Here is a 25,690-nt window from a genome sequence, read left to right as displayed (position 1 = left end):
TTTGCATGCTCCAGTCAACCCTCTATACCTCCTTCTACACTACATACACTACCCTAATATATCAGTCCTCGTGCCTCTCCCTCCCTGCTCCCCCGTTTCCACTCCCATGCCGTCGTGCTGCTGATAACAGTGATCTCCGCACTCACTTGGGCTCGCAGTGGGCGATTTGAAAGTCGAACGTCAGCCTGGTGACGAACATGTCAGCGTCCAGGCGCACTTCATTGACGCTCGGAGGCGGCAGCGCTATCGCCATGGCGACCAGACCGAGCAGGTTCGGGGACGACGTCTTCCGATTGTGGGAGAACGCGTACTGTGGCCTCAGGCGGCACTGCAGAAGAACGACCTGGGGACGGGACGGCGAGGGGTTAGGGGAGGTTTTTGGGGGCGATGGGGGCGGGTAGTGACGGTGGTTTAGTCCGTCTGTAGATAAAACGATAAATGTAAGATGAACGACGAACGTTATTAACAAAGTAACCTTTTTTACTTTAAATAAATGCCACACATTAAATTCATCAATAAGCCGTCACTTGCATGCAGTTCGGCACAAACAGGACGCAATAGGTATATTGCTTGTGCCGACTCCATAGGTCACTGTTGCATGAACGCCACGAGACATACCCTGTATCCGGGCGTTTTGAAGTGGCAGCCCCTCTTGGTGAGCGTGGACTTCATCCGTACACAGATGGCCCGGTCCAAGCCGTCGTATCCGCTGTTTGAGTCCACCGTCATCACGGCGTTCACTGCGGAACAGAGGTCAGGTCAGGTCAGGTCAGGTCAGGTCACCTGCAGTGATGTCAGTCGTTAGGGGATACACGATCATGATGGTGCTCACTGCAGGGCGCATGCCAGGTCAGGTCATCAGAGGTAACGAGTCACGGCGCTTAATTTAAGGAAGAGGTCAGATCAGGTCAAACTACATCTCTGTTACATCAGGTCAGGCTGCCAGGAAACACATCTTAACTAACATTCTACATAACCGAACGAAAGCTCGGAGATCGCTAATATCTTAGCCTCCAGTACGTGGGTGTTCAACCACGCTCCAGGCACCATGGTCTTAAACGGTCGCCAGGGGCACTGAGCTCTCAGCTCACTGGCCGAGGCTGACGGGCTCAGCTCGACCAAAGCTCTCTGATCCCGGGGCTCGGGCGGCTCCGGAGGTGAGACGTGACCCAGCAGGTGCGGCAAGGAAGGTAGCTGCGGCTGCACGGGTGGGGACAGTGGGGGCTAAAGGAAGGTCCTAGATGGGAAAAGCTACAAAGCTGCTGCGCCTATTTCAGCTAGCTCACAGGTGTCCATTGTGGTGTATGCGATTGTCGTTGTCCGACCGTCGAATCACGTCTCAGAAACTGCGGTACCATGTCACGATTTCGTTGCCAGCCAGGTCGCCGGAATCAGGGGTCACCCGGTCCTTCCCCTTCCCCGGAGGGGGGGGGGGGCAGGGCGAATGTGGGGCACGTGCGCCGGCCGCCAGCCGCTCCATAAAGTATTTAGCCCCGGATGGCTCCGGCCGGCTTAAGTGCGCGGCGGATTTTGTTTTATAGTGGCCATTCCGGCGTTTATCTGGAGTCGGCCGGCACGTTTTATTGAGAGACATAGTGAGTTGGGCAGGCCACCGGCGCACCGGCATACCAACTGCGACAAAGCCAGCGCGGCCAATCCTTTTAAGGCCACTTCAGACCGGTAATTGGAGCGATGTGATTCGGAGACGGTGTTTGTAACGGAGACGACCGCCGTTTGATGAGAGTTGGCAGAGCGAGCCACCTGATCAGGACAAGTCTTGGTTTTAGTTTTTGTCCTGGTTTGGTATCTTATCGTTGTAATTTACAGCCCAGCTACGAGATGACGTACTTTGTGGAAACAATAACCGTATTAGTCGTTATCGTCTTTCCATTTGGGACGGACGGCCTGACTACCGTACTACGCGACCTGCACAAAAAAAACGAACATCTGATAAAACGTGAACAGGGACGTGTTTTGTCCTACGAACCACCAGCGGATTAAACAGACTTTTTATACGTCATCATCAGAGGAGAGATTCCTGAGGAAGCTGGCCGGCTGTGTGCGCCGCTGACGCGTCGTCACAGCCTGTCACGGGTGTCAGGGGCTCGCCGTGGGCGGGCTGTGTCTGGGAACAGCGGGGCTGTGTACGAGGTGGCGAGGAACAGCAGGACGGTGACGGGGACAGACAGGTAGGCGGCTCCTGAGCCACGGAGCGCCGGCTCCCGAGCCACGGAGCGCCGGCAGCCACACAGGCGAGGTGTCTGAGGAATTCAGGAAGGAACGGGGATACGCAGACTCTGCAGACACCGTGACTTGAGTGACAGAAGAACCGTGAGGATGGATACGAAAAAAGCGAGGCAAACCGAATGCAGATTAAACTATTCAAACGGGTGCCTTGCCTTGCGGTTCTTTACATATTGCTATGTAGGAAACCAATAAGTCAGATGAATCGCGACAAATATATGTGGTATATTATAGCTTTTTTTCGCGATGTTCTCATCGGTGATATTCATCTCCCGACTCACATGTGTCACCACTGGTAAGAGCCCTCTCCCAACTCACTCTCCCCATAGTGAGAGCCCTCTCCCAACTCACCGTCGGGGTTGTGCGTGCCGACCGGACCGGCGTTCTCCTCTCCCGGTGAGGCGAGCGGTCGCCCGTTACTCAGCGTGAGTCCCGTGTGCTCGGCGAACTCGGCGTGATCCTGGGAGTGAATGTAGTCGAAAATACTACTGCCGCACATCTCCACCTGAGAGAGAGAGAGAGAGAGAGAGAGAGAGAGAGAGAGAGAGAGAGAGAGAGAGAGAGAGGGGGGTCAAATGCGGTGCCTTTGTCTAAGCAGTGTGGCATTTGCACGGTACTTTCATCATTCATGCATGATAAACGATGCAACATGTCCGGGGCTTACAGCTCATATTACCTTACCAGCTTACACTCTAAACTAACACCCGTGATTACCCGGCCTACATTATGTTAACACCACGCATTAGGCGTTCCGGCTACTGGGCGTATAATGTAAACCCATGGGCGCATAGTGCACGCAACATTTATCATCATTTCTAAAAATACAGCGGCATATAACACCTGCTCACCACCCACTGCACGTCTCAGGGGCTTCACTGGGCCCGGTGCACACTTCTCGAGCTGCGCACAACCCACTGCACTGGCCAATACGCACCACCAACCCAATCAGTACGATATGGTACGGAACCATTCGGGACAGTTAATTGGCTGCAGCATACGAGTACGCCTGCAAAGCGCTGGGTTACTGCATTACGCTGCTTTACTGCAATGCGTCTCTTAACCCTATTAGTGGCAGGCTCCTGGCTACCCCTATTAGTGGCAGGTGGGGGGCTGTTTACGACCCCCCCTTGATATCTCGAGATCTAACGGGCCGATTTTCAAAATTCAAACGGCATTCGACTTCGCTCAACGTGATCTACATTTCTAAAAAATAAAAATTAAGAAAATGTCAAAAGGGGGGTGGAGGGGGGTAAAAACGGGCAAATTGCAGATACATTTTAGACTGTTTATCACGGCCAGGTTTCTGAACCAATCTTAACGCAACTTTTGCCGATCGATAGAGAATGAACCAGGAATTCACATGGATCCTAAAAATATGCATTTTCAAAAATCATAGGCGGATACAGATCATTGAGATTGGGGGTACACAAAAGGTATAGTAAATAAGGTTTTTGTTGGTACTGTTTCTAAAAAGGGTGGTAATGGTCTTGTTATGTTACAATTTTCTTATGAGAGAACGACTACAATTGTATTGGTCATGCATAGGCGGTGTCAGGGCACCTATGTTGGGAGGTAAAACATAACCCCCCTTTTTGGACGCCTGGATCCGCCTATTATAGCAAAAACGTGTCAAAAGAGGATGCACAATAACTTTGTATATGTTATCACATGATAAAACTGGTGCATACAGTTATAATACATCAGCATCGTGATCATCGCCCAAATGACTCGCTTCACGAATAGGACCCCCCAATTCCCAGTGCTCTGGAGCCGCCCTTGGTAAAGTTATGAACTTGAAATTTTCAGGGAATGTGCCCAATTTAGTTTTAGGAAAAGTCAGAAAATTTCAGCATCGTAGCTTCAGCGGTTTCGGAGATATTCCCGAAAAACCTGAGGGGTGGATGAAAACAACCCCCCCCTGCCACTAATAGGGTTAACTGCAGTGCGCCGCTTTATTATCAACCAACGCTGGCGGCGCAAATTTACCGATTTTAGACCAGTGCCTGGGTGGAAAACGGTGCGCCGCCGTGCCGCGGGCGCCGCGCGCCATCAATAAGGCCAGCGCCGAGCACTGCGCCCCGTCAGTGCCCGTTGGCGGGCAAACTGTCAATTTGGCAAGTAATTGTCTGATCGGTCTATCGGGATGTTTCGGGCGGCGTCATTTGATAAGCGGTGCCGCAGAGATATTTCATGGAGGCGGCCCATGAACGGGGCTTTAGTATGGTTTATGGTAATTGAAAACGGGTCGCCGTTGATGGAGGGTCGACAGCCACGAGTGGTGGCCGCTCACCAGAGCTGTACCAGCGGCCGCCCAACGATGATACGTATTGAAACGCCGGAACGAGTGTGTGTCTGTGTGGATGTTTATATGGAGATCTATACGTCCGTCATATTTGCCCGTTGTCTATAGGTGCCCGTTGTATAGCACTACCTCAGCGCAAAAGTATAACTGCACCACTTACTAAGCAACAGTCTGAGACCATAAGCGGCTGGGCCACTACAGAATAAGGTTCATTGAACTCCTACAGTCTACACTTGTTGCAGGGTGGCGGATCGTCATTCTGATTACTTATATATTGATTGTCATTGTTTGTCAGAGACATCCTCATTAAATAGAGGAAACAGTCCGTCAATACGACCCGAACAGCCTCCGGAATCATTCCTTCCCGCAATCCCGCCTCAATCAACACTTATCCCATTAAACCACAACGCCACACAGCCGACACACTTACCTGGGACAACCCTAGGTAGATGGACACCGTTTCCGATATGTACAAAAATCTTCCGTCGGTGGCTAATGTGAAGGCGAATCCATCCAGGGACTGAAACAGGGCAAACCAAACATAGTGTGACCAGACGTTCGTGAGTCATAACTCACGAATTACTACATACCGGTCCCAATTACACTCCGGTTACTCTCAGTCAGTGCGAGTCAGTTATGGGGAAGGGAGCTGCGCGACGGATGGTATGCGAGTGTAGAAGCGTTATACATTCGTCGCACAAAATAGGTCGGATCGGAAAGGCGTATGGGTGACTCACGACAGAAAAGGCAGGCGGCATCGGATAGCAAAACAACGACCAGCGAAATGAAGTGAGGATTACAGCAGTAATGTTTACCAAACGATACCGTTTACCAATCAATACGAGAGCACCTTTGTAAGGTAGGTGGATCTAGACGTGTGATTGGCTGGATTACCTGCAGTATGTGCGTGCCCTGGTGGCTGTCGAAGACGTCAGTCACCGACATCGGGATGCCGCGAGACCGCAGATGTGTGCCTGAAAAGACAAAGCCACCCAACGTAAATGGCGAGACAAAGACACATTCTGAGTCCGGAGCAAAACGACATATAGTCAATATCCCATCCGATAAATCAGCTTGTAACGACACTGGCCAAAGGTTAATGTAGCCCGTTCCATGTGGGCTGCGGACAAAGAGAGACATAATTCAGGTGTAATCTCAGTTATCCAATAACTACATGCAAACGGTCATTGACTCAGCAGCCCGAGATACCAATCTAGGCGATTTGTCCGCTTTCCCAATGTCCAGTTTCATCAACTAGCAGATTTGCGCATCAGCGCTGGCCATTCTGACCGTTAGTTGGTCAGTTTCGCCATCCCCATACGATCACCCGCTGTAAAATTACACAGCCTCTCAATGTGTACGATCGGCCATCGCAGCCATGTCATTGCAGCCCATTGCCTTGCGTGGAGACCCGTCCTTGGATTGCGCAGTGCGCCGGCATGTCTGTAACGACCGGCAATCAGCAGTATAATGCGCGACCCGGTGCGGGGCCGAGCGGCGAGGACCGAACAGCTGCCGCGGTCATCAGACAGTCGCCTCCCTCGCCAACGCCGAGCTGGCGGGCGCGGAACACTGGCCGACGCCGAGCTGGCGGGTGCGGAACACTGGCCGTCGCCGAGCTGGCGGGTGCGGAACACTGCTCGCATTGAGACGGCGCTCCGGCGGCGGTCGGTGGCAATTTTCCGGCCCGTCAGTTTCTCCGACTCACTGCGGCCGCCGGCGGCGGCGGCGACGGCATCGGCGGCCACTCATCGGCGTCCGACCGGAGCGGTCCGACGGCGGCGCGTCGGACCCCGGACGGAGGATTAGCGCGGCGACGGACCGACGCGTCCGACCGGCGCGTGGCAGCGTCGGGACAGGAGCGGGGGTGACTGCTGATAGTTGAAGATATAATCGCAATTAGACGCATTCTTACTAGAATCTCGGATATATTCACTTCTGGTTGCTCCTCAACTATGCCTAAATAAACCTACATAAGTCAATGAAAAGTCGACTCATATCTCTCCACCCCGTCAGCTCGGCTACCCTCGGCTTCTCCCAGCTACCCTCAGCTACCCCTGGCTGCCCTCTGACCCCTGTCCGACCCCTGCTCGACCCCTGGCCATCTCGGCGGGTGTCCACGTCTGGGTGTCGGTCGGAGGCGCCTCGCCCTGCCGATCCGGTTGTTTATGGCCCCACCGTCTGGGTCGCGCCACTCAGCCGGCCAAATCCACTTACTTCTCCCCTAAACGGTTATTAAAGCCACGCTCTCCCCGCCAATTTATGGCTATGTCCGTAGTCTAATTAAGAAAAATGCGGAAACTAGTGCGGGGGCATATGAGCGTTTATTGGCGAGGGGTGGTCGCGGGTGATATCTTGATGTGTCGTTACGATGGAAATGGACAGAGAGCAGAGCTCGCGGCGGGGGAGGTCGGAGGGAGGGGTCACCGCTCCGGCTCTGTCTCAGAACAAGCGCTTCCCCAAAGTGCAATCACCATATGTGGAATGAAATGGAGCGCACTGGACAACTTTTGTCCGGACGGAGGTCGTGCCGTCCATTACGTGGGCGGCAGCGCCGGGGGTCCGCCGCGGTCACGGACCAGTGTGGAACTTTGTCATCCCTCTGACAGTGGCCCTCTGTTTGCTGACAGTACCCGGAGCGGACACAGGCTGCGCCGCCACAACTCTCAACGAGACCATTCATTTCCAGACTAATCCGAGAGGAATTTCCTTCGTGGATGAGATCCGCATTGCGTGCATGCTTTACTACAAAACAATGTCAATATATTCGAACGATTCATCTTGTATAAACGGCACCCGATCGATCCCCGATATCCGTCACTGAACAGACGGTCACCTCAGACGGTGTTGAGCTCTGCTCAGACCGTGTCCGGTCGCTACTCCGTAGGGAGTCCCTGCTGCCGATGCTGAGGGCGCCGGTCCCTCCCTGGCTGACAGTCCCTGCGGCGCCCCCGCGGCGCCCCATCGGCGCCCCACCCGGAGCCGACGCCCTCGAGTGTCAGCCAGACGGTCCAAAGGTAATGCAGTTAAGGTCACTCGGGATTCCCCCTCTATCAAAGCAGCAGCGCGGCTACCTAACAGGATTCTGCGGCGGCGACGGCACAATCAGAGCTACTGGAGGTGCGCAGAAATAAAACGTAGCTGATTGCAGGAGTCAGCGCAAAAAAAAACGATGCAAAAAAATGTTGTACATAGTCTGAAAATAGGCACTTCGGCGCAAACACATGCTTTTCTGTGGAGGACTTAAGTCCATGCCTGCCAAATATAAGGAGACGTCGAAACTCCGTGCCATACCTACGCATGGTGCAATAGCCACTGGTCTGCACTGAATCGATGGATTGTGTCTGATCCGCCGACATCCGTTTAGTACCTCCGTCACGTATGCCCTGAGGCACTGGGTGCCGCGGCCCCCCGCTGCGCGCGGCGCGACCTCCCGGCCTGTCATCCCGCTGCCGGCCGGTGACGTCACACACTGACCGAACGAGGCACGGCCATCCGTCAGTGGTGCTGCTGAGGTGTTGGACAATTTGTCAACGTAACCGGCCCGCTGCCGCGGTGGGACGCTCGTGACAGCCTCTATAAAGCCGACTGAGATGAGAATGAATGTCGGGGACGGAGGGCGCTGTGTAATACGTTTTGAATAAAATATTCACACTGTCGTTTTTACTGGCGAGGAGATGTTAAATAAGTTCCAAAACGTCACCATAGTGACAGGGCGATTAGGATCACTCAAAAAGTGAATTTCAATTCGAATTTGATGCAGTACGCGCCAAACGATAAAGACAACTTTGAGTGAAAGTAAAAAACAAACATCATACACAAAAAAGCATGAGCTCTCACGCATGTCCATTTCTTCCATTTCATCTCGCTGTTTGACCACCGAAAACAGACCATTGCCGTGACCCGGATTCGAACCGGGGTTATCGCGGCCACAACGCGAGGTCCTAACCACTAGACTATCACGGCTCTGCCAGCCGCGCTCCTGGCGTGAGAGTGGTCCGGGCGGCCGGCGGCTCGGCGGGAGCGACACGCCTTTCACACATGGGCGGTCCCGCGGCGGGAGACCCGTCCCACACCCGCCGGCCGCCGGCCGCCGCGCGCCGGTTTATTTTGGTCTCCGGTACCACTGCGCCACCCGCCGCGCCTCGCTCGTCGCCGGAGAGGGGACCAGCGCCGGCGGGCGGCCTGTCACAGCTGTCACACCTGTCACCGGTGACAGGTCCGCCGCCAACACCGGCCGGTGTCCGGCCAGACAGCCCCCTGGCCGGCGGCGACCGGCGTGACACCCTCCCCTCTCTCCGTGGTGAGACTATCATCAATTCGGCCCGACCCTCGGCCGCAAATGTGCCGCCCGTGTAAGCCGCAGTCACAATATTGTGGTTGGTGCCGCCGGCCGACGTCCACCTGCCCCCATGGACCGGATTGAGACAGACCCCGCCGGACAGTCTATGGGGGAGGGCCCTCGGCGACCCCTGACAACATGTCTGCTCTCACAGACCAGCGCAGCGGTGGCCACTGGAGCAAACGTATGATCACGCCCGCGAATTGATTCGAGCGCCGGCGACTGTGACGATATTTGCATGTCAAAGCAAATTAGCGCTATTCATCTGCGGCGAACAATGTGATTTTGTGCGCTTCGTTTGCCGGCGGCCACGCGGCGATCGCGTCGCGCCCGATCGGTAATTGCTGGACCCTGCTCGAGGCGCGTGAACGCGAACTAAAGCACTCATCACGGCGAGTTAATTGTGGCGCCGACAATCCAATAGAGTGAACCGATCAATGCGTGCTGTGCAGGGGATGTCGGCGGCTTGTACTTTTGGCAGGCAGTGTGCACACGCCCCATAGGGAGTCCGAACGCTCCAGATTGAGACTTTGGCTGCCTTAGAACGGACAGAACAGTTGTTTTGCAACTCACGAGTATCACCGAGCTCGAATGAATAAAGTAACATTTCTGTTATTGACCGTATTAAAAGGAGACTTCAATGCATTGGTGGTGTCTAACATTTACCATAGGGGCTGTTAATTCGGGCAGTCGCTAGTTTCCTGGTCGCCCGCTGCAGTCTCGTGCAATGCGGCACAGCCTACCACTCCACTCGCTCGGCCGCGCTGCGTTGCAGTCTCTCCAGGCTTCGCGGTGATCGCGCAAACCTATAATAAATATGTCGTGTCCAGCGGTCGGACAATCTCTTGTATTCCGGAGCAAATACCTACAGGATGAATGAAAAAATACTAACATGGGCAGGGTTCACTGACGGCAATGTTATCTAATCTGTTGGAAGATTTTAATTTGCATATTAACTGTTTTGGAATAAGCTGGCCTTCCTTGTCCTTTCAAATAATTGGCTCGCTTCATTGCCGGCGAATATTCTTTGAGTTTCCTTGATTTCTTGGTGTTGATGTCTGCTCACTGGAGACGCGCAATAAATCTACTGGCCTTTTCTCTGCGGGGCAGTAACACAGGGAAATCTTTTCGCTTTGCCGTGAATTCCGTATGAATTATGTGGCAAATATTTTATCGGCACAATTTGTCAAGCTTTACGGCCACCGGTGACGCATAGGGCATTTTAATAGACTTTCCGATGAGAATGCAATTTAATGGACATTGCGAATGAAAAAGTGACCAGCGATTCTTTTCCTCCCCCGGCCGCGGCCCTGAAATGAAATGAGCCGACATGCTTGATTTATGACGAAATATGCAAAAAAACTCCGCCGGCCAGCCGAGAAATGTCGGCAGAAATCGGCCGTCCGGGGCGTGGAATTCGGCGATCGCCGCTCGCGATCCCTATCGCCGGCTTAGAGGGCGCTCGGGGGGAGCTTGATGGTCTTTGTGTGACCGCTGGTCAGTCTGGGTACCCCTCGACCGGCTGTGACCGGACCTGATGCGCAGATCCGTGACATTACCAGACAATGCGTCTGTCCACACATGGCCGCCTATCGCAAAATCTACGCACAATAAATGTCAGATATGCAAAGCAAGGCAACAAAAGAAGTTTCATTGCCGTGTTTCACAATGTGAACAATGAGATGGTTGAGCATGCGTAAAATCATGAAATCCTGGAAATTTGAGATCGGCGGTTCCAAGACAGTCGCTTCTTAGTAACTTCCGCGCACAATTTATTGCCCGCCCTCTACTGCGTTGCTACATACGCTCTTTCCGGAACCCATATAAACGGCATCCTTTGCAACCGCAGTCAAAGCATTAACCCATATGCAGACCCGACCAAAAATCCATAATCCGGATCTCGACAATCATACTGCATCCGCCCGTGCGGTGGCAGCTCACCACAGACCGGTTCTGCTGGCCGGCGCGTGCTGCGGTTCCTCTGTACTACACGGCTGAGCTCTCACGGCGTCTCTAGCACGGGCCGGCGCCGGGCAGACACGGGGAGGGGAGCGGGGCGGCGGCGGACCCACTTCAAACGCGACCGGGTGTCAGCCGGAGCTCGTTTTCGCTCGCCGCCGGCGCTCCAGCCGCGCCGATCTTGCCAGATTGGTTTTTGATGAAATGACGCCACTTTATCATCGGCTAACCACTAGTATTTTCTACAATGACTCAACGCTGCCGGATAATGGCATAATAATTACTGAGCTGACGAAGAAGCGAAGTCAGCGGCAGCGGCAGCAGGGGTAGCGTGCTGCGGTGCAGACGCAGGTGCAGCAGCAGAAACTGTCAGACCGCGAATGGTCTGAGCTGAGCGCTATCACATGACTTCAGACTGAGTCGAGGTTCTGCGACATTTGAGCAGAGAGGTACCGATACATCTCGGCCCCATTAGTGACCTGCGGTCGGTGACATGCTGCATCAGGGCCCTCAGGGCGCTTGTACAGCTGCGTAGATAATGGGTGCACCCTTCCCCGTCCCAGCCCGGCGCTCGCTGAGCTGATGGTCCATCCCATTCATCCCATCTCGGCGCTCCCGTCCCTGGCCCATCCCATCCCGTTGCTCGCCCATCCCTGGCCCATCCCAGTCCGACACAGCGGCCATCTGTACCCGCTGCAACGGCGGCAGCGGCGACAAATTGCACATTGTGCGGCCAGACAGGTGTGTACGCTGAGCGCAATTACGCGGCGGAGCGGCGCGCGGCGACGAGCCCCCGCTGCTGCTCGAACGGCCCACCTCCGCTGCAGAGAGCTCAGAGGTGCAGCGGCCGAGCGGTGGCGGACACCGAGCTCTCTCTGAGGACACGACATCGTCCGCAGGCGGTGGTATTAGTGGGTGCCGTTCCAGACGCCGAGACGGTAGACAGCGGATAGTCTTCGGCCAACGGTCCTGGTGTCCGTCTCATCGAGACTCGCTCGCCACGCATACTGACGAGCGACTAATCACGTCGGCCAGCACACACCTTCGGTGTTCTGTCTGTACTGATGTCGATGCACCGTCGATTCAACTGAACAGCGCATTGAACACGTGTTCGAACCCATATCAGTGCTCCAATCCGAGCTGGCTAATTATCAGGGAGCGCCAGCTTATCGAACACATCAAACATTTGCTCAGACAGTCATCATCCATATGGCGCCTTCATTAACATGCATGTGTAACACACATGTAACGTTTAATTAACACCTCCGACGCTCGCCCTCAAATGACTGCCGACACTTCATGTACCCATATCGAAATCGAAGCAAGAACTGACCCTCGAAATACTAAACGCTTAAGTTATTTAGAGTCTGTGTTAGAGCTAGAGTTAGAGCCAATTGTGTACTCACTCTTGTAGAGTTTGTTGGGCGGCGGCTCGCGCGCCCAGGGCGGGTCTCCCTGAGCGCTGAACTCGCCAATCTTCAGGAAGCTGATGGTGAGTCGGATGATGGAGGCCTTGTCCAGCTGGGAGGTGATGGCGCCCGGCAGCGGCAGCATCTTGGCCAGCTCGTAGAACTCGTAGTTCTCCTTGCCGCGCCGTGACCGCGCCGCGTCACGGGACTTCTCTTTGCGAATCTCCAGGATACTGTGGAGAGAAGGAGAGAAGACGTCACAATGCGGCATGAAATTACACAAAACACTACGGGAAAAAGTACAAGATACGAGAGAACAAATAAAGCTAAGCTCTGCTTTGTCACATGAACTTTGACAGGTTAAATTGAACAGTGTCCCATTTCTATTTCATTGGACTTTTGGAAAGATTTCAAAGATCATATATTCCAATCAACATCGCGCCAATCATGATGGCATGTACAACATAATCAACTGTAAATAAATTAGACGTAGGCGGATCATAACATCCAATAATTTCAGACGTGCTCGATTCCTCAATCCCGCTCATCCGCAATATACCACGGATGAACAAGCCGCCTGTCTCGCTGTGGATAAGTAACATATTGCCGATAAGCGCCTGTGAAAGCCAGGTGGTCGGTGTGAAATACGACTGTGTGGGTAAGCCGACGGCACACATACGGCCCCCAGGACCGGCCGCGACGGGCTATCTGTCCCCGTCGGCGGCTGACGCTGGCCGGCGCCAGCTGTGTCCGTGTGTCCGCGCTGTGTCCGCGGTGTGTCCGCGCTGTGTCCGCGCCATTGTCCGTGTCTGTCCTGTCCATGTGTGTCCGGATATCGACAGTTACACGTGTCTTCCCTGAACTGTGGTGCAGCTGGGCATGGTTTCTTAAAGCTCCTACATCTCATAATACATTAGCGGGCCTCATCAGTCATCTGAGTCCGTCGTTCCTCTGTTAGGTCTCGAGCAGACCTGCGCTGAATGGAAAATCCTTACAAACGCTCGATTGCAATTGCTTTCAACGCCCCATGGCCTCCACGTCGATGCGCTTCGGCTGGCTCTAATGCGCGACATGGCGAGAGATGCCTCGGGCATTCTCGCAGCCAGCCAGTCGGTGGGCCAGCCATCCCGCCTCTGCCATTTTCCGCTCCATTTAAACTGGAGCCGCCCGGCTGTGCAATGGGACCAGATGGTAAATCTAGCAAAACTGATCTTTGGTGCTGGGTGGCGACACAGGGTAATCAAGCTGACAACAAGCGCGGCGCAGCGGGGCGCCATAGCTCAGCGCTAGCTCAGTTCTGGCTCGGCAGTAGCTCAGCGGGACCGTCTGTCTGGAGATGGGTGAGGCGGTGCAGTGGAGAGGCTGATTACTCGAGCAACAAGTCCTCAAACAATGCAGCGTAGAAGCAGGACATCACCATCAAGGAGGTACACAATGAATGAGAGTATAGTTTTCTCTGAAAACGCAGAACTTTTTTTTCAAACAATATAAACAAAATCGATGATGAAATAATGATAAAAATAAAACAAGTCAAAATAAATGCCGTGGCCAAAACTCTGAACAAATATTCATCGTTGCGTCTGGCATAAAACACATTTGCGATCATGCCCGCACAGTGGCATTAGACTAGACCATGCTTTCTGTCACACCAGCTTATTTGCTGGGTCTCTGATCGCCGCACTATATTCATCATGACAGCTGGTCGACCATTAGTCCCCTCCCCTCTGTCCTCTCCCCCTGGAGAGCGACAGAGGAGCCGACACCAGCGTCACAAAGTGGCCCCATGGCGCGGCTGCTCTCCAGCCATCATCGCCCATCTGCATGGACGCGCGTCCCACGCCCCCCTCCCTGCAAGGGTCGCGCCGGGGGCGTTAAGAGCACCACGCCGCGCCGTGCCGGGTCTGGCCGCGCGTTCTGTTTTGTTTCAATTACCTCCGGGGTCCCTGGGGGGCTCTGGGCCGCCGGCGCGCGCTCCCCGGCCGGTGCTGAACACGGCCATCGCATACAATCGCCGCCGTCCACTGACGGCCAAAGCACTTTCAATTTATCCGGCGACACTTTATGAAGGCGCGGCGCCGCGTCCGGCGACGATTCGTGATTATCGTCGGGGGCGTCCCCAGCTCTGGCAGCCCCGCCACCCGGCCGCTGGCCGCTATACAGAGTGCTGCGGTGCGCCGGTTTCTGCCGACCCGGCTGAACGGACCGCCGGAGGGCACCGGACCCTGTCCGGCCGCGGGCGACCGACGCTCCCCCAGGGACCCACACCCGTAAAGGGGTTACGGAACATAAATTTGATAGCCGCACGATACGCTCGGCCGTGTTTTAACACAGCACCGATAGAGGGGAGGGAAGGGTTCACGCCTTTGAAGACCCTCGGCGCCGGTGGCTAAACAAGATGCGATCGAGGCACGGAGAAAATCCCGGACGATCGGCGGTATTGAAAACGGATGTGACGGATCCCACTTAGAGGTAAAGGAGAATTCGACTGAAGTGCGCTGATGTCGTCTTCACTTGGACAAGCATCTTTTAGGCATTTTCTGACTATCTAGAATGCTTCAAAACCAGCTCGCTCGATTTCGTACGATTGTGGTTCAAAGGCCATTCAGAAGAGGCAAAAAGAAAAAATACTCAAAGATCTGTATTTAGTTACGCAAAGGTACGTATAACTGTTATCACAAACTATCTCTTCTTACCGTTAAATGATTCAAAAAGGGCAAATACCTAGATTCAAACAGTTTTTTAATTAAATGCTCTTTGCAGCATCCAAACAGATAAGCAACTATACATTATCGTGTACTTTATATGACATAATATTTTTGCTAATGAGCCCTGACACTAGGCAGCGGCCAGTATCTGTTCAGTGTAGCGCCCTGCGACAGCCGCCCATTGTCACCTTATTGCCCACATTATCCGCGGCACACACCCACACACCGTGTGTGTTTATTTGTGTGTGTGCGACGATCAGCGCGCAGCGGCGGCCGATGGTGGCGCGGCGCGGAGACTGATCCGCGCCAGATAATTGCCTCGGCAGCCACCAAATGGAGTTCATATTTCAGTGGGATGACGCGCCCGCCCGCCGGGAGCGCCGCATTATTGCCGCCCGCTCGTGACCGCCATAACTCGCGTCGGCGGTGACGGCGCCGCGAGACGTGACCGACGCGCCGGCGGCGACACCCAGGGGCCGTCGGGGACGACGGTCCCCGGACACCGCCCGCGTGCGCCGCAGAAAGGCGGCGAAACGCAGAGGAGTCGCGGAACTCGTAAGAGAATATTTCCTCAGACCACGGAAACCTGCAGTCTTGTATCGCTCTTCCTTGTTCCCTATGTTCATATTTCCAGGCGATATGCACCTAAATATTTCATCACACGTCAAAAAGATTTCGTGGAAATGTTTCACAATTCTGAGAATCCATTCAAGAAGCCCACACTAGGAAGTTCGATACGCATTAGTCCAACCCGCAGAGAAGCTAACAAGTTTTGACCGCGGCTCCCCTGAGAGTTGCATGTGGTTCACCGGTTCCCCGTTAGGCCGCCCGCCTGGTCACTGGTCGCCAAAGGCTCGGCCATATGCCGTTCTGGGAAAACTGACACCTCAGACATCATCAAAATTCGGAAAGTTCGAATTGAATTGACACGTCCTGAAAGCCTTCGCCAACTGACCGCAAAGATAAAAGATCTCTGAGTGGACAGGGCTCTGAAATCGATAAGCTGGAAACCAAATAATACCGGACTTCAGGGAAGGAAGCTAACTCCTAATGGGACATTTACATAACCACCGGGGAACGGTAAGTGATGATAAAGAGATCAAAATGTACCAGTGCCCGTCTAATGTTTCAAAAAAGCAACGTAACGCAGACCAGCACCATGTTTTGCATAATTCGATACACAGTTTAAACGATTTGACAGCGGCGATACCACTGATGACATATCTGATATGACTCGAGCGGATGCCACTGACCATCTTCGATTAGCTAACACGTGTTTTGTGACAGCTCTCAGGCTCAACCCAACACCCTGACACCGCTTCATTACATTATAAACACCTCCCATCATCCCATAAAGGCCTGGGACGCAGCGAACAACATGTCCCCACTCGACCCGTGCCAGCGCGTGGGGTTCTCGCACCGCACATGCCGTCCGTGCGCTTGCGAACGATGCGCCACTCCACGTTTCTTCAGCGCCAGATTGGCTCGACAACCTGGTTAGAGCGTATCTGCGGGTCGGCTCCGGGCACTATCCCCGGGGGCTCCGGTCGGCAGGCCACTTCAACACGCTGGTATCGGCTCCTCACACACTGGGTGAGAGGCGGAGACGGAAATGCCTCAGGCGGACGCCACTAGGGCCTCGCGCCACGAACAACGCTCAGCGCAGTTGCATTGACAAGACATACTTATTCCTCAAAGGCTCACATTTCATTGTTGGATGTTTGTCGAAATCGGATGTTCAACTGGTTTGAAGTTTATTTCCGTGATTATCTGGAAACAAACTGCGTTTGCTATGTAAAAAAGAGCGAATGTAATTCATGCGACGTCTCTAGAGTGCGAAAAAACTTCTATCATCAAACAAAATGTAAATTGTTGCCTCCATTCCACCAATTAGACCGTCGAGTTCAGCTTCAGGTTGGCCTGATACCGCTCCACAAACTGCATTCAAATCTACTCCACCTCCCTATTTCAGGATAAGCACATTTTAAACAACCCTATCCCGGGCTCAAGTCGGTAATACTGCCGAAACAACGGCGCTTGGGGCGATCACCGGAGTTTATCTGGCGTCTGGCTCTGCAATATCTCACCGGGGAACGCAGCCAAACCCCGCGTCACCCATCATATGGAGATCGGGCTCTTAGGAGATTTGTTAAACAACGGGTTAGGGGCGAACGATACGCCAAACGAGCGGGGTGCGGGCCGGTGTTGGGCTGTTATCATGAGGGTCGGTTAGAGCGCGCGCACCGCACGACAAAAGGGTGGCTTCCGGCGATTATCGTGCCGAGCACAGCCGGCTTTGAAACTTCACCGATTTAAACGAGCCGACTGGTGCGGTAGCGGGCCACGGCAAATGGGGACGGATGGGTAAATGAGGGGGCGTTAGTAGCACGAATCGGGGCGGGATCAGCCTGACTATTTATGAAACGGCATTTTTAGGTTGTCCTATGGAGCTGAATAAATATTTAAAGACATTATTATACTGCATAGAACATAAGGATGCTCTGCTTAAGTTGCAGGTAGGTATATGACCTCACCCTGAGTAGCACCTAAAATCCTTATTGTCATAATAAGGATCTATAATAAGGATAAGGAAAAAATTTAAAGATCTATGGAATCAGAAAACCCGCTGCGGATGTCGAGTCACGGAATACCCTCCACAGTGAACATATGGAAGACACTGGAAAATGCTTTCCAGTTTAACAGAAGCAACAGATTCATGTTTAATTCAGAAAAAACGCGTAACAATGCAAACATTTGTATTGGCCTTCGGAGACAGTCATGTTTTCAATAAAGTTCATAAACTTACACCGTTTTGAATCATTAAATTCTTCTACAAAATATAACTCCATATGTGGGATTTAAATGACTGTCAATGAAACTCCCGGAATTGCGATCCCGATACCTACCGATTGTCCAAAAATACAGGCTTCCTTGACTTGGTCGATCTCCAACATGCCAAGGATGCCTGCATGTCAGCTATCTTACTTTTAAAGCATCTATATAGCAAGGTAGAGAAAAAACGTTTGACATTAAAAAATGTCAAAAGTCACAAGAAAAAATATAGCATTACGTACACCAAGTCCCGTGTTAGGAGGGAAATAATCAGCTTTGGGGTCGGGTCGGATCAGGGTCTAGATCGGGTCGGGTCAGGTCAGATCAGATCAGGTCAAGATCAGGGTCACGTCTCACCAGCTGTGTGCGAACGCCGAGCTGACTGGCGGCGACGGGTGGTGCGCCGCGGCCGCCGCTGCCGCGCCATAGCCGCCGAACTCGACACCATGCATGCCGTGCATGCCCTGGTACGGAAACATGCCCGAGAACGGGCCGTACCCGTACGCCTGGGGGTTGGCCATGGCGTCGGCCGGAGTCCGTACAGCTCACACCACTGTGTCACTGCACTTAGTCACGCCTGAGTCACTTGGCACCCGCAACGTGCAGCAACAGTCTCCAGCGTTTCCAGCAATTCGTCGCCGTTTTCCGGTTAGCCCGGTGTTCCAGCACGCCGTCGGCCGTAGCCAGCCGTGCTCGGGCCGTGCCCTGTCCGCGTACGACTGGCGCCGATGTCGGACACGTCGCCGGCGACCGTGACCGGCGGGGCGCGTGTCGGTGGCCACGTGACCGGGGTGCCCGATCGCCGCTCACGTCCCGCTGCTACCGCCGCCGCCGCCGGCCGCCTTCGACGCTCTGGCGCATCACAATCGGAGCGGCTCCACGCGCGCCGCTGATTTAGCTAATGATCGTCGTGACCGATGGCGCTGCGTCGGCGCCGGCGCGCCCGAGGGCGGCACTGATTCGTCGAGCGGTCGGGACGCGCCACCCCGCGGCGGTGGCGGCGCCGGCGGCGGCCAGTGGCGGCGCGCCGGCCGGGCGGGGGCGGAGTAGCCGCCGGCGGCGGGCGGTGCGGGTCCGACGGGCCGACCACCACCGACGATGGAGGCTGCCCGGCCGCCGGGCGGGGTGGACCGAGCGGCGGAGGAGGCGGCGGCCGCGAGCTGGTGAACGTTATCGGTCATGATACCGCTGCACGCATGTCGTATCCATGCGAAAAAAAACAACATACCAACATGTAACCGGGCGCTGCCGAGGTTTCCAGGCTCATGTTTAGCTTCAAAACTGAGCATGGCAAAAGATTTATCCTCTACAGTAGGTCCTAAATTCAAAATTATGCTCGATAACCTTGTGAATAAACGTTTGAATAGGCTTGTGACAAGCTTTGAACACCACAGAACAGACTGTCAATGGCATGGAGATGAAGCTAACAAATGACTCAGTGGCATGTTCTACAAGTCTGAGACACATGCCTCACACTAAATTCAGACTCCAAATCCGAGACCAAAATAAACAGCGTTAGTCAATTTGTCTCCCGCCGTTCTAATCCTTTTACTCGGCTCCCAACGGAATAGCTGATGACAAGTAAAAGGATTTAGTATTTTGTCGCTGGGGTGCGGTCGAAACCGCCGCCGCAAAAAGGCTCTGAAACAAAACAATGCCGCAATCAGGCGGCACTCGTGTCGCGGCTCGAATTAACACTGAATTTCTGGCCGAGATAATTGAGAAATAATCTAGCACATTTACGCAGAATAAAGGGGGCATTGTGCGGCGCTGAGAGTTTAATCCCGACCGGCGGCCGTCGCCGACAGGCAGGCTCCCGGCCGGCTTTGTTGCGTCACATTAGTCTAATGGGAGTGGTGGTGAAAAAGGTCGGAACAAATGTAACCCAGAGTGCGTCCGTCGCTGCCGTACATACCGTAATTAAAAACCGATAAGCAGTCGGAATGCGAACAAGGCAGGGACCACTCACGGCTGCGGTTGTACCACAACTGGTAGTTAGGAGCGACGGCAATAAATGGCGGCATGCATTATGTGTAACAAGCGACGGCTGCATTCAACTGACTGGATATTAACGGTGAGAAGCGTCGGCAAGATGGAGAGTGTGATGATGTCGTTTAACCGGCTTATTACTCACTGATATGAAATAGACAATTTAAACATTCTGCTACCGTGAGAGAATCAGACCATTAATTCTACGACCCATTACCTAAGAGCCATAACTACCATTAAATTAGTTTGGAGATGACATGCTAAATCCATGCCGATGAGAAACAAAGCGTGCATCTGTCGTGCAGCTTGTATGGAAGTGATGGAGCTTCGGGCAGTGCAAAGTCACCAAACGGAAATTTATTTAACACCGGAAAATTGTGCCCGGAGGTAGACACTTGTTAATTATGGGGTGGCAACTACCATACATGGTCACTCATTATCACCATGAGTGTATAGTGAGTATAGTTCGTTTTCGCCATGAGTATCGTTCATTATCGCCATAAGTAGACAGTATCATTGCAGAACCTTGCTTACCAATCTCTTTTTACATACATATTTTGAACTTTCTCACCCCACATTCATCCTCAAAGTTCTCCCTCCCCTCTCTCCCCTCTCTTACTTATCTGTCTCTGTCTCTGTCTCTGTCTCTCTGTCTCTGCCTCTGTCTCTGCCTCTGTCTCTGTCTCTGTTTCTGTCTCTGTCTCTGTCTCTGTCTCCCTCTCTCCCGTTCTCTCTCTCTCTCCTCTCTCTCTCTCTCTCTCTCGCTCTTTCTCTCTCTCTCTCTCTCTCTCTCTCTCTCTCTCTCTCTCTCTCTCTCTCTCTCTCTCTCTCTCTCTCTCTCTCTCTCTCTCTCTCTCTCTCTCTCCGTCTCTGGGCGCCTTTGAAGAGATTGTCCCCTGTGGGTGTTTAGTCCTGATTGCCGATTGAATTATACGCGCGCCCTGGCGTGGCTCAGAATAGCAAGCAGCATCGCCACCGCCCCACCCGGATAAACAACTTATTTACGACTCAGTTAAGAAGTCGCCGCACAAAATCCTGTGCGAAAAACGCTAAAATCTGCTGCTAAGCGAAAGAGATGCGGGTGACGCAGACAGCCGCCATACAACGATACCTTTTGATGAATTCAGCGAGCTTCTCACTAGCCGAACACCGGGAAAATGCTGAGTTTTTTGGAGAGCTCAGATGACCCCACAGAAGCCTTTGGCGGAATGACACACTACCCTTGACATATTTATTCAGAGCTTACCTGTCCTAGGAGCTGATGCCTAAAGATACTGTTCATACAGAGCCGAAACCGACTCCGGCACTCCATCACTCTGCGATTAGCCCGGTATATGACTGCTGGAACGCACAGGCGCAAGGGCTGCGTTCAGTCAGACCCCGATCTTACACAGACGCCTCAGCAGGCAGGTATGTGATGTCGCTGTTCCAGCCCGACCCCAACGCTCCGTATCAAATCTCCACGGCGCGTCAACCGTCACCAACCGCGCCTGCACACATTCCGATGACATTTGCCAACTCTGCTCCGCCCGAGATACCCCGTTCTTCACTTGGCCTGTCCGAATATATCGATCAGAACTGTTGATCTGTACGGTGCCCCGGTCACCTATGTCACACAACTATGCATCACTTAAAGGGACCCTCCCACCTTCAAAAAAGTTTATGAATTGACATGAAAGTGATGTCGCTCGGTTCAGAAAGAGCGAAAACGAATATCTACCAAATTTCACCGAAAAATATTCACCGGTTTTCAAGATATTAGACTTTTACTTTTGTTTACTTTTTGGGATCTCCGCTGTTCCTAGCGACTTTGTTTGGAAGCAATAGTTTGGCAGCTGAAAGTGCGGCACTTGTTGCGCGCAAAGCAGCATATACCACCGCGTGCTACAAAACGTTTTAGTCAAACATTTAAAAATCGTTAGATATCTGCGCTGACGTCACACATTCAGAGGGGTATTCCTATGCATTAGCCCCTCTGAATCAAAATGCTGCAATTTTGAAATTCAATATTTCCGATTTAAGGCATTTCTCGATGTTGTGAGTGCCAAAACCGGTAATTGTGAGCCAGGGACCCCATTTTGGCTATCTCAACTCGAATCTAATGTTAAGCTGGGAGGGTCCCTTTAACGTGCCGAGGGAATATCAACGGCAGAACTGTCAGATGCAATGGAATTCGTACATGATATGGCTTTTACGCTATAGTTGCAGAATCAGACGAACGCGATAAACGTTTCAGCTTAACAGCATGCATTTTTTACGAGGCAAAGTGTTTTATATTGACTTAACAATTATAATCAGATCGCCAAAATATGAACAGGCACTATAAAGTTTTGGAAGGTTTGCCACCAGCCGATGCTCCTTTTGCACCAGTAGCTTCATGTCAGTTTGTGAAACAATGAGCACAGACAAATAGCCAGCCACTTCGCTTCCGTAATAGGATTCACTACCAGTGAACGTTTAAAATATTAGAACACGGTTACGGCTGTTTACAGCGGAGGCAGCATCAGATGCATCCGTGTTCATTTATACCTGTCGACAAGTGTTCATTAGCAGGCATGACCGTCAGACAATGAGCAGAGGTGATCGTGAGAATGATAAGCTCGCGGAGCGTGCAAACCGTATGGCTGAAGAGTGACAGGGTACCAGCGATATCGGAGCCTGTGATTCGGACCTCGGGTGACATCTGAGCCCGATGACAGGGTCTCACTTCAGACAGACCCGTGGAATTCAGACACCCCTGACTCATGTTCCGGGAAATGGATCAGTACACGCGTGCCAAAACGACAGAGGAACTCGGGCTTTGTTCTTTGGCCCCCTGTGGAGCTGGGTTCGGGCACTGACCTGATTGACTGGCCAGAAGACAGACCTTTGTTAGGATCCTTCTCGGAGTTGTACACAAAGGCAGGCTGACAGACAATAGACAATAGACATTTATTTCGCACAAGATCCGACATTTCGGCTTTTCACGTGTACACGTCTGTTTTTAAAACACAATAAAAAGGAGTATAAAAGGGGATACAAGCCACTCTCACGCTTTCAAAACAGAACACCATACAACATTCACACACCTAACCGGATTAAGCCCTCATGTTCCGATACAGCGCCGTCCTGAAAGACTCTCGAACACGTCTGTTTTGGCACACGTCGTTATACAGTTTCACTCCGCTGTACGCGAGTTGGCGCCTGCCAGTCTCCGTTCTAATGGCAGGGGGCCGCAGCTGGTTGTTGTGTCGTGTTTGATGTTCATGACTGTGGTCTGTGGCAGCGATAATCGAGTACAATGTTTCTGGCAACTCCGATGACACGACTCTGCGAACCATCTGTGCCCGGTGGTACTGCGCCAGCTGAGATGACGACAGCCAGTTGAGACTCTTGAGTACTTCAGAAATGTGATCAAACTTTTTCTTTCCACTGATGACTCTGGCACCGAAATTTATGATTTTTTGAATTCTTTGGAGTTCCGTCTTACTGCACGTGCCGTAAATCGACACACAATACCTAATGATGGACATGACCAGCGCAGTGACTATTGACTTCAATGATGCCCTCGGCAGAGAATGTCTCGCATGAGTCAGCGCCACTAGACTGCCGCTGCACTTTGCCACTACGTGGTCGACGTGGTCTACAAAGGTCATGTGCCTGTCCATATAAAGCCCTAAGTTTTTGACCACTCTCGATTCCTGAATCGTTGTTCCACAAAAATTGACTGATATGCTCGGCTGGTTTTTTAACATCGCCTTGGTTCCAAAGACGATCATATGCGTTTTGCTTGCATTCACTTTGAGACGGTTTTCGTTAAACCAATCTGAAAGCTGGCTAAGGGCACGTTCAAGTTTCACAATCATATCAGACAGGTGTCTCTTTTTGCCAGATATGAGTAGCTGCGTATCATCAGCGTATTGAATGATTTCGACTCCGTCAATATACAGACCCATATCGTTAACGTAAATGGCATATAGCAGACAGCTCAGCGACCCACCCTGATACACTCCTATGTCATTGGGTAGTGTGTTTGAAATGATCGGTTCACCCTCGCTCCCACTAACTTTGACCTGCTGAGAATGACCAGCTAAATAGTTTACGAACCAGTTCTCATCGATTCCATAGAGTGCCAACTTCGCTAGCAGTCTGTGGTGGTCAACAGTGTCGAAACATTTGGAGACAGCTGTCTTTGCGTACGAATAAGAACACTTAACTCCCTTAGCAAATGCGAGAAAAGGGTTAACTAGGCACTAAGTCCATAAAATCGCTCGAGTCCCAACAAATATTTCTTCGTAGCATTGTTTGTCTTTGCAAAAGTAAGACAATAACTGAATCTACTGAATCGATTCACAACGGAGAATGTATGGATGACATGGATGATCATATGAATGATATGCCACGATTCGGAACAGAATGGAGCCACGGACCAGATCAAAGTCGAGGCCAATGACCCACCGTACCAGCTCCAACTGTTTCCTGACTTCAACAGCCTCCCCCTCAAAGAACCAGATCAGACCCACTGCCGAATTTATATTCATCCGGCAGGCCGAGGAGACGGGCGTCCATTCTTTCTCGAAACTCGCTCACACCGGCTGGTTTTGATGGATTCGATCCGTGGAAAGCTGCCGGACCCGATCAGTCGACGGGACGGTGACATGAGAGGCCACCGCCGACCCCGGGCGACTGCTCTCGTCACCGGGTCACCCCGAGCGGCGGAACACTGATCCAAAGACGCGGTCCAGTTCGGTCTATCAACACCTTAGAGATATCGGCGCCGACGTGATGGCCGCTATCAATTCAGCCGCCGTATAATGTTACCAAATTTTCATTAGATATACAATCATAAACAATCGGCCGGCCTGGAATTAGTCATAAAGCTGAGAAGCCGCCGTTCTGGCGTTATCTTAATCTATCGGAGCATACAAATCGCCGCCAGATGAAAGGAGCTGATGAAAAAGAGGCGCCTTCCTCCGGGGTCGGTGTCGTTAGCCAATTATGTGATTATTGCAACAGATCGTATTATCTTTATCGCCTCTTGTTGTGCTGGAACTGCTTATCTCATCAAACAAGTTCATAAGCGTGATACCTGGTGAGCGGTAATTTGGCGGCGGTAACCACGTTCGGTGCCGCCGCCGACATCGCCCGTTCTCACGTCATTGGCGCGTAAGAACCGACCGATTAGCGCCCGCCACACCGCCGGGGTCGGGCGAGGGCCTCTCAAACACTCTACACCAGCCGAAGCGGGACCAGCGCCTTTCTACATATAGCAGTCCACACCAGCCGGGGTCGGTCCAGGGCCTCTACAGCAGTCCACACCACCCGGGGCCGGGAACGGGCCTCTCAGTCTGCATCAGTCGGAACCGCGCCAGAGACCTCTCAGTTTTCGCTGCTCAGGCCGGGCTAGAGGCCTCTCAGCCAGTCAACACTCCCCATACCGATTGGGGTTAGAGTGGAAGGGCCTTTTTGTATTGCCAATATCCACACCCCACTCGGACTGGGCTGGTTAAAGAACATATTAGAAACGTTCCTCATGACACTGTAGCTACTAGTAGACTAGGGTGGCTGGGTCAGCCATGTTTCTACCTGGAGGTCTGAAAGTTCACAGGTTCGGTAAAACTACCGTATAGGCTCAGTTCGACTTCAACGGAAATAGAAAACTTAAAATGTATTTGTAATCCAGAGGGTGGCACGGTATCCAAAAAGCGATGCAGAAACTTGCACAACGCACAAGACATGCATGACAGAACATTTCATAGCACTCAATCGCAGGGCGTCTAGATCATATCTTCTCCGTCGGGTCTCTGTTCGTCTTGGACCCTCCGCCGTCGGCACCGTCGCCGCGTGCCGGCGTTGGCCCGTCGGAGTCGACGAAAGGTCGTCACCAGGCAGGTCACGTCTGCCGGATAAGCTGCGAAGCTACTGAGGC

At 52.7% G+C, this 25,690-nt stretch overlaps 1 protein-coding gene and 1 non-coding gene across 4 annotated transcripts in view; both read right to left on the bottom strand.

The window, feature by feature from the left end:
* The window catches only part of LOC122386576 (protein trachealess-like), a 108,289-nt gene that overhangs the window by 5,445 nt on the left and 77,154 nt on the right, over nt 1–25,690 (bottom strand). For all 3 annotated transcript variants that reach the window (XM_043375876.1, XM_043375877.1, XM_043375878.1), the window contains 6 exons: nt 12,254–12,489; nt 5,441–5,520; nt 4,977–5,066; nt 2,596–2,749; nt 619–740; nt 147–343 (listed from right to left, as the gene is read on the bottom strand). In XM_043375876.1, coding sequence (XP_043231811.1) covers nt 147–343; nt 619–740; nt 2,596–2,749; nt 4,977–5,066; nt 5,441–5,520; nt 12,254–12,489 — 879 coding nt within the window. The remainder of the gene's footprint in view (nt 1–146; nt 344–618; nt 741–2,595; nt 2,750–4,976; nt 5,067–5,440; nt 5,521–12,253; nt 12,490–25,690) is intronic.
* On the bottom strand, nt 8,441–8,512 carry Trnah-gug. The gene has a single exon. It is a non-coding gene; the product is annotated as a tRNA-His (tRNA).

The sequence above is a fragment of the Amphibalanus amphitrite genome, unplaced genomic scaffold, assembly GCF_019059575.1.
Source record: "Amphibalanus amphitrite isolate SeventyFive unplaced genomic scaffold, NRLGWU_Aamphi_draft 000256F_arrow, whole genome shotgun sequence".
NCBI lineage: Eukaryota > Metazoa > Arthropoda > Thecostraca > Balanomorpha > Balanidae > Amphibalanus > Amphibalanus amphitrite.
This window is presented reverse-complemented; position numbering and strand designations above follow the sequence as displayed.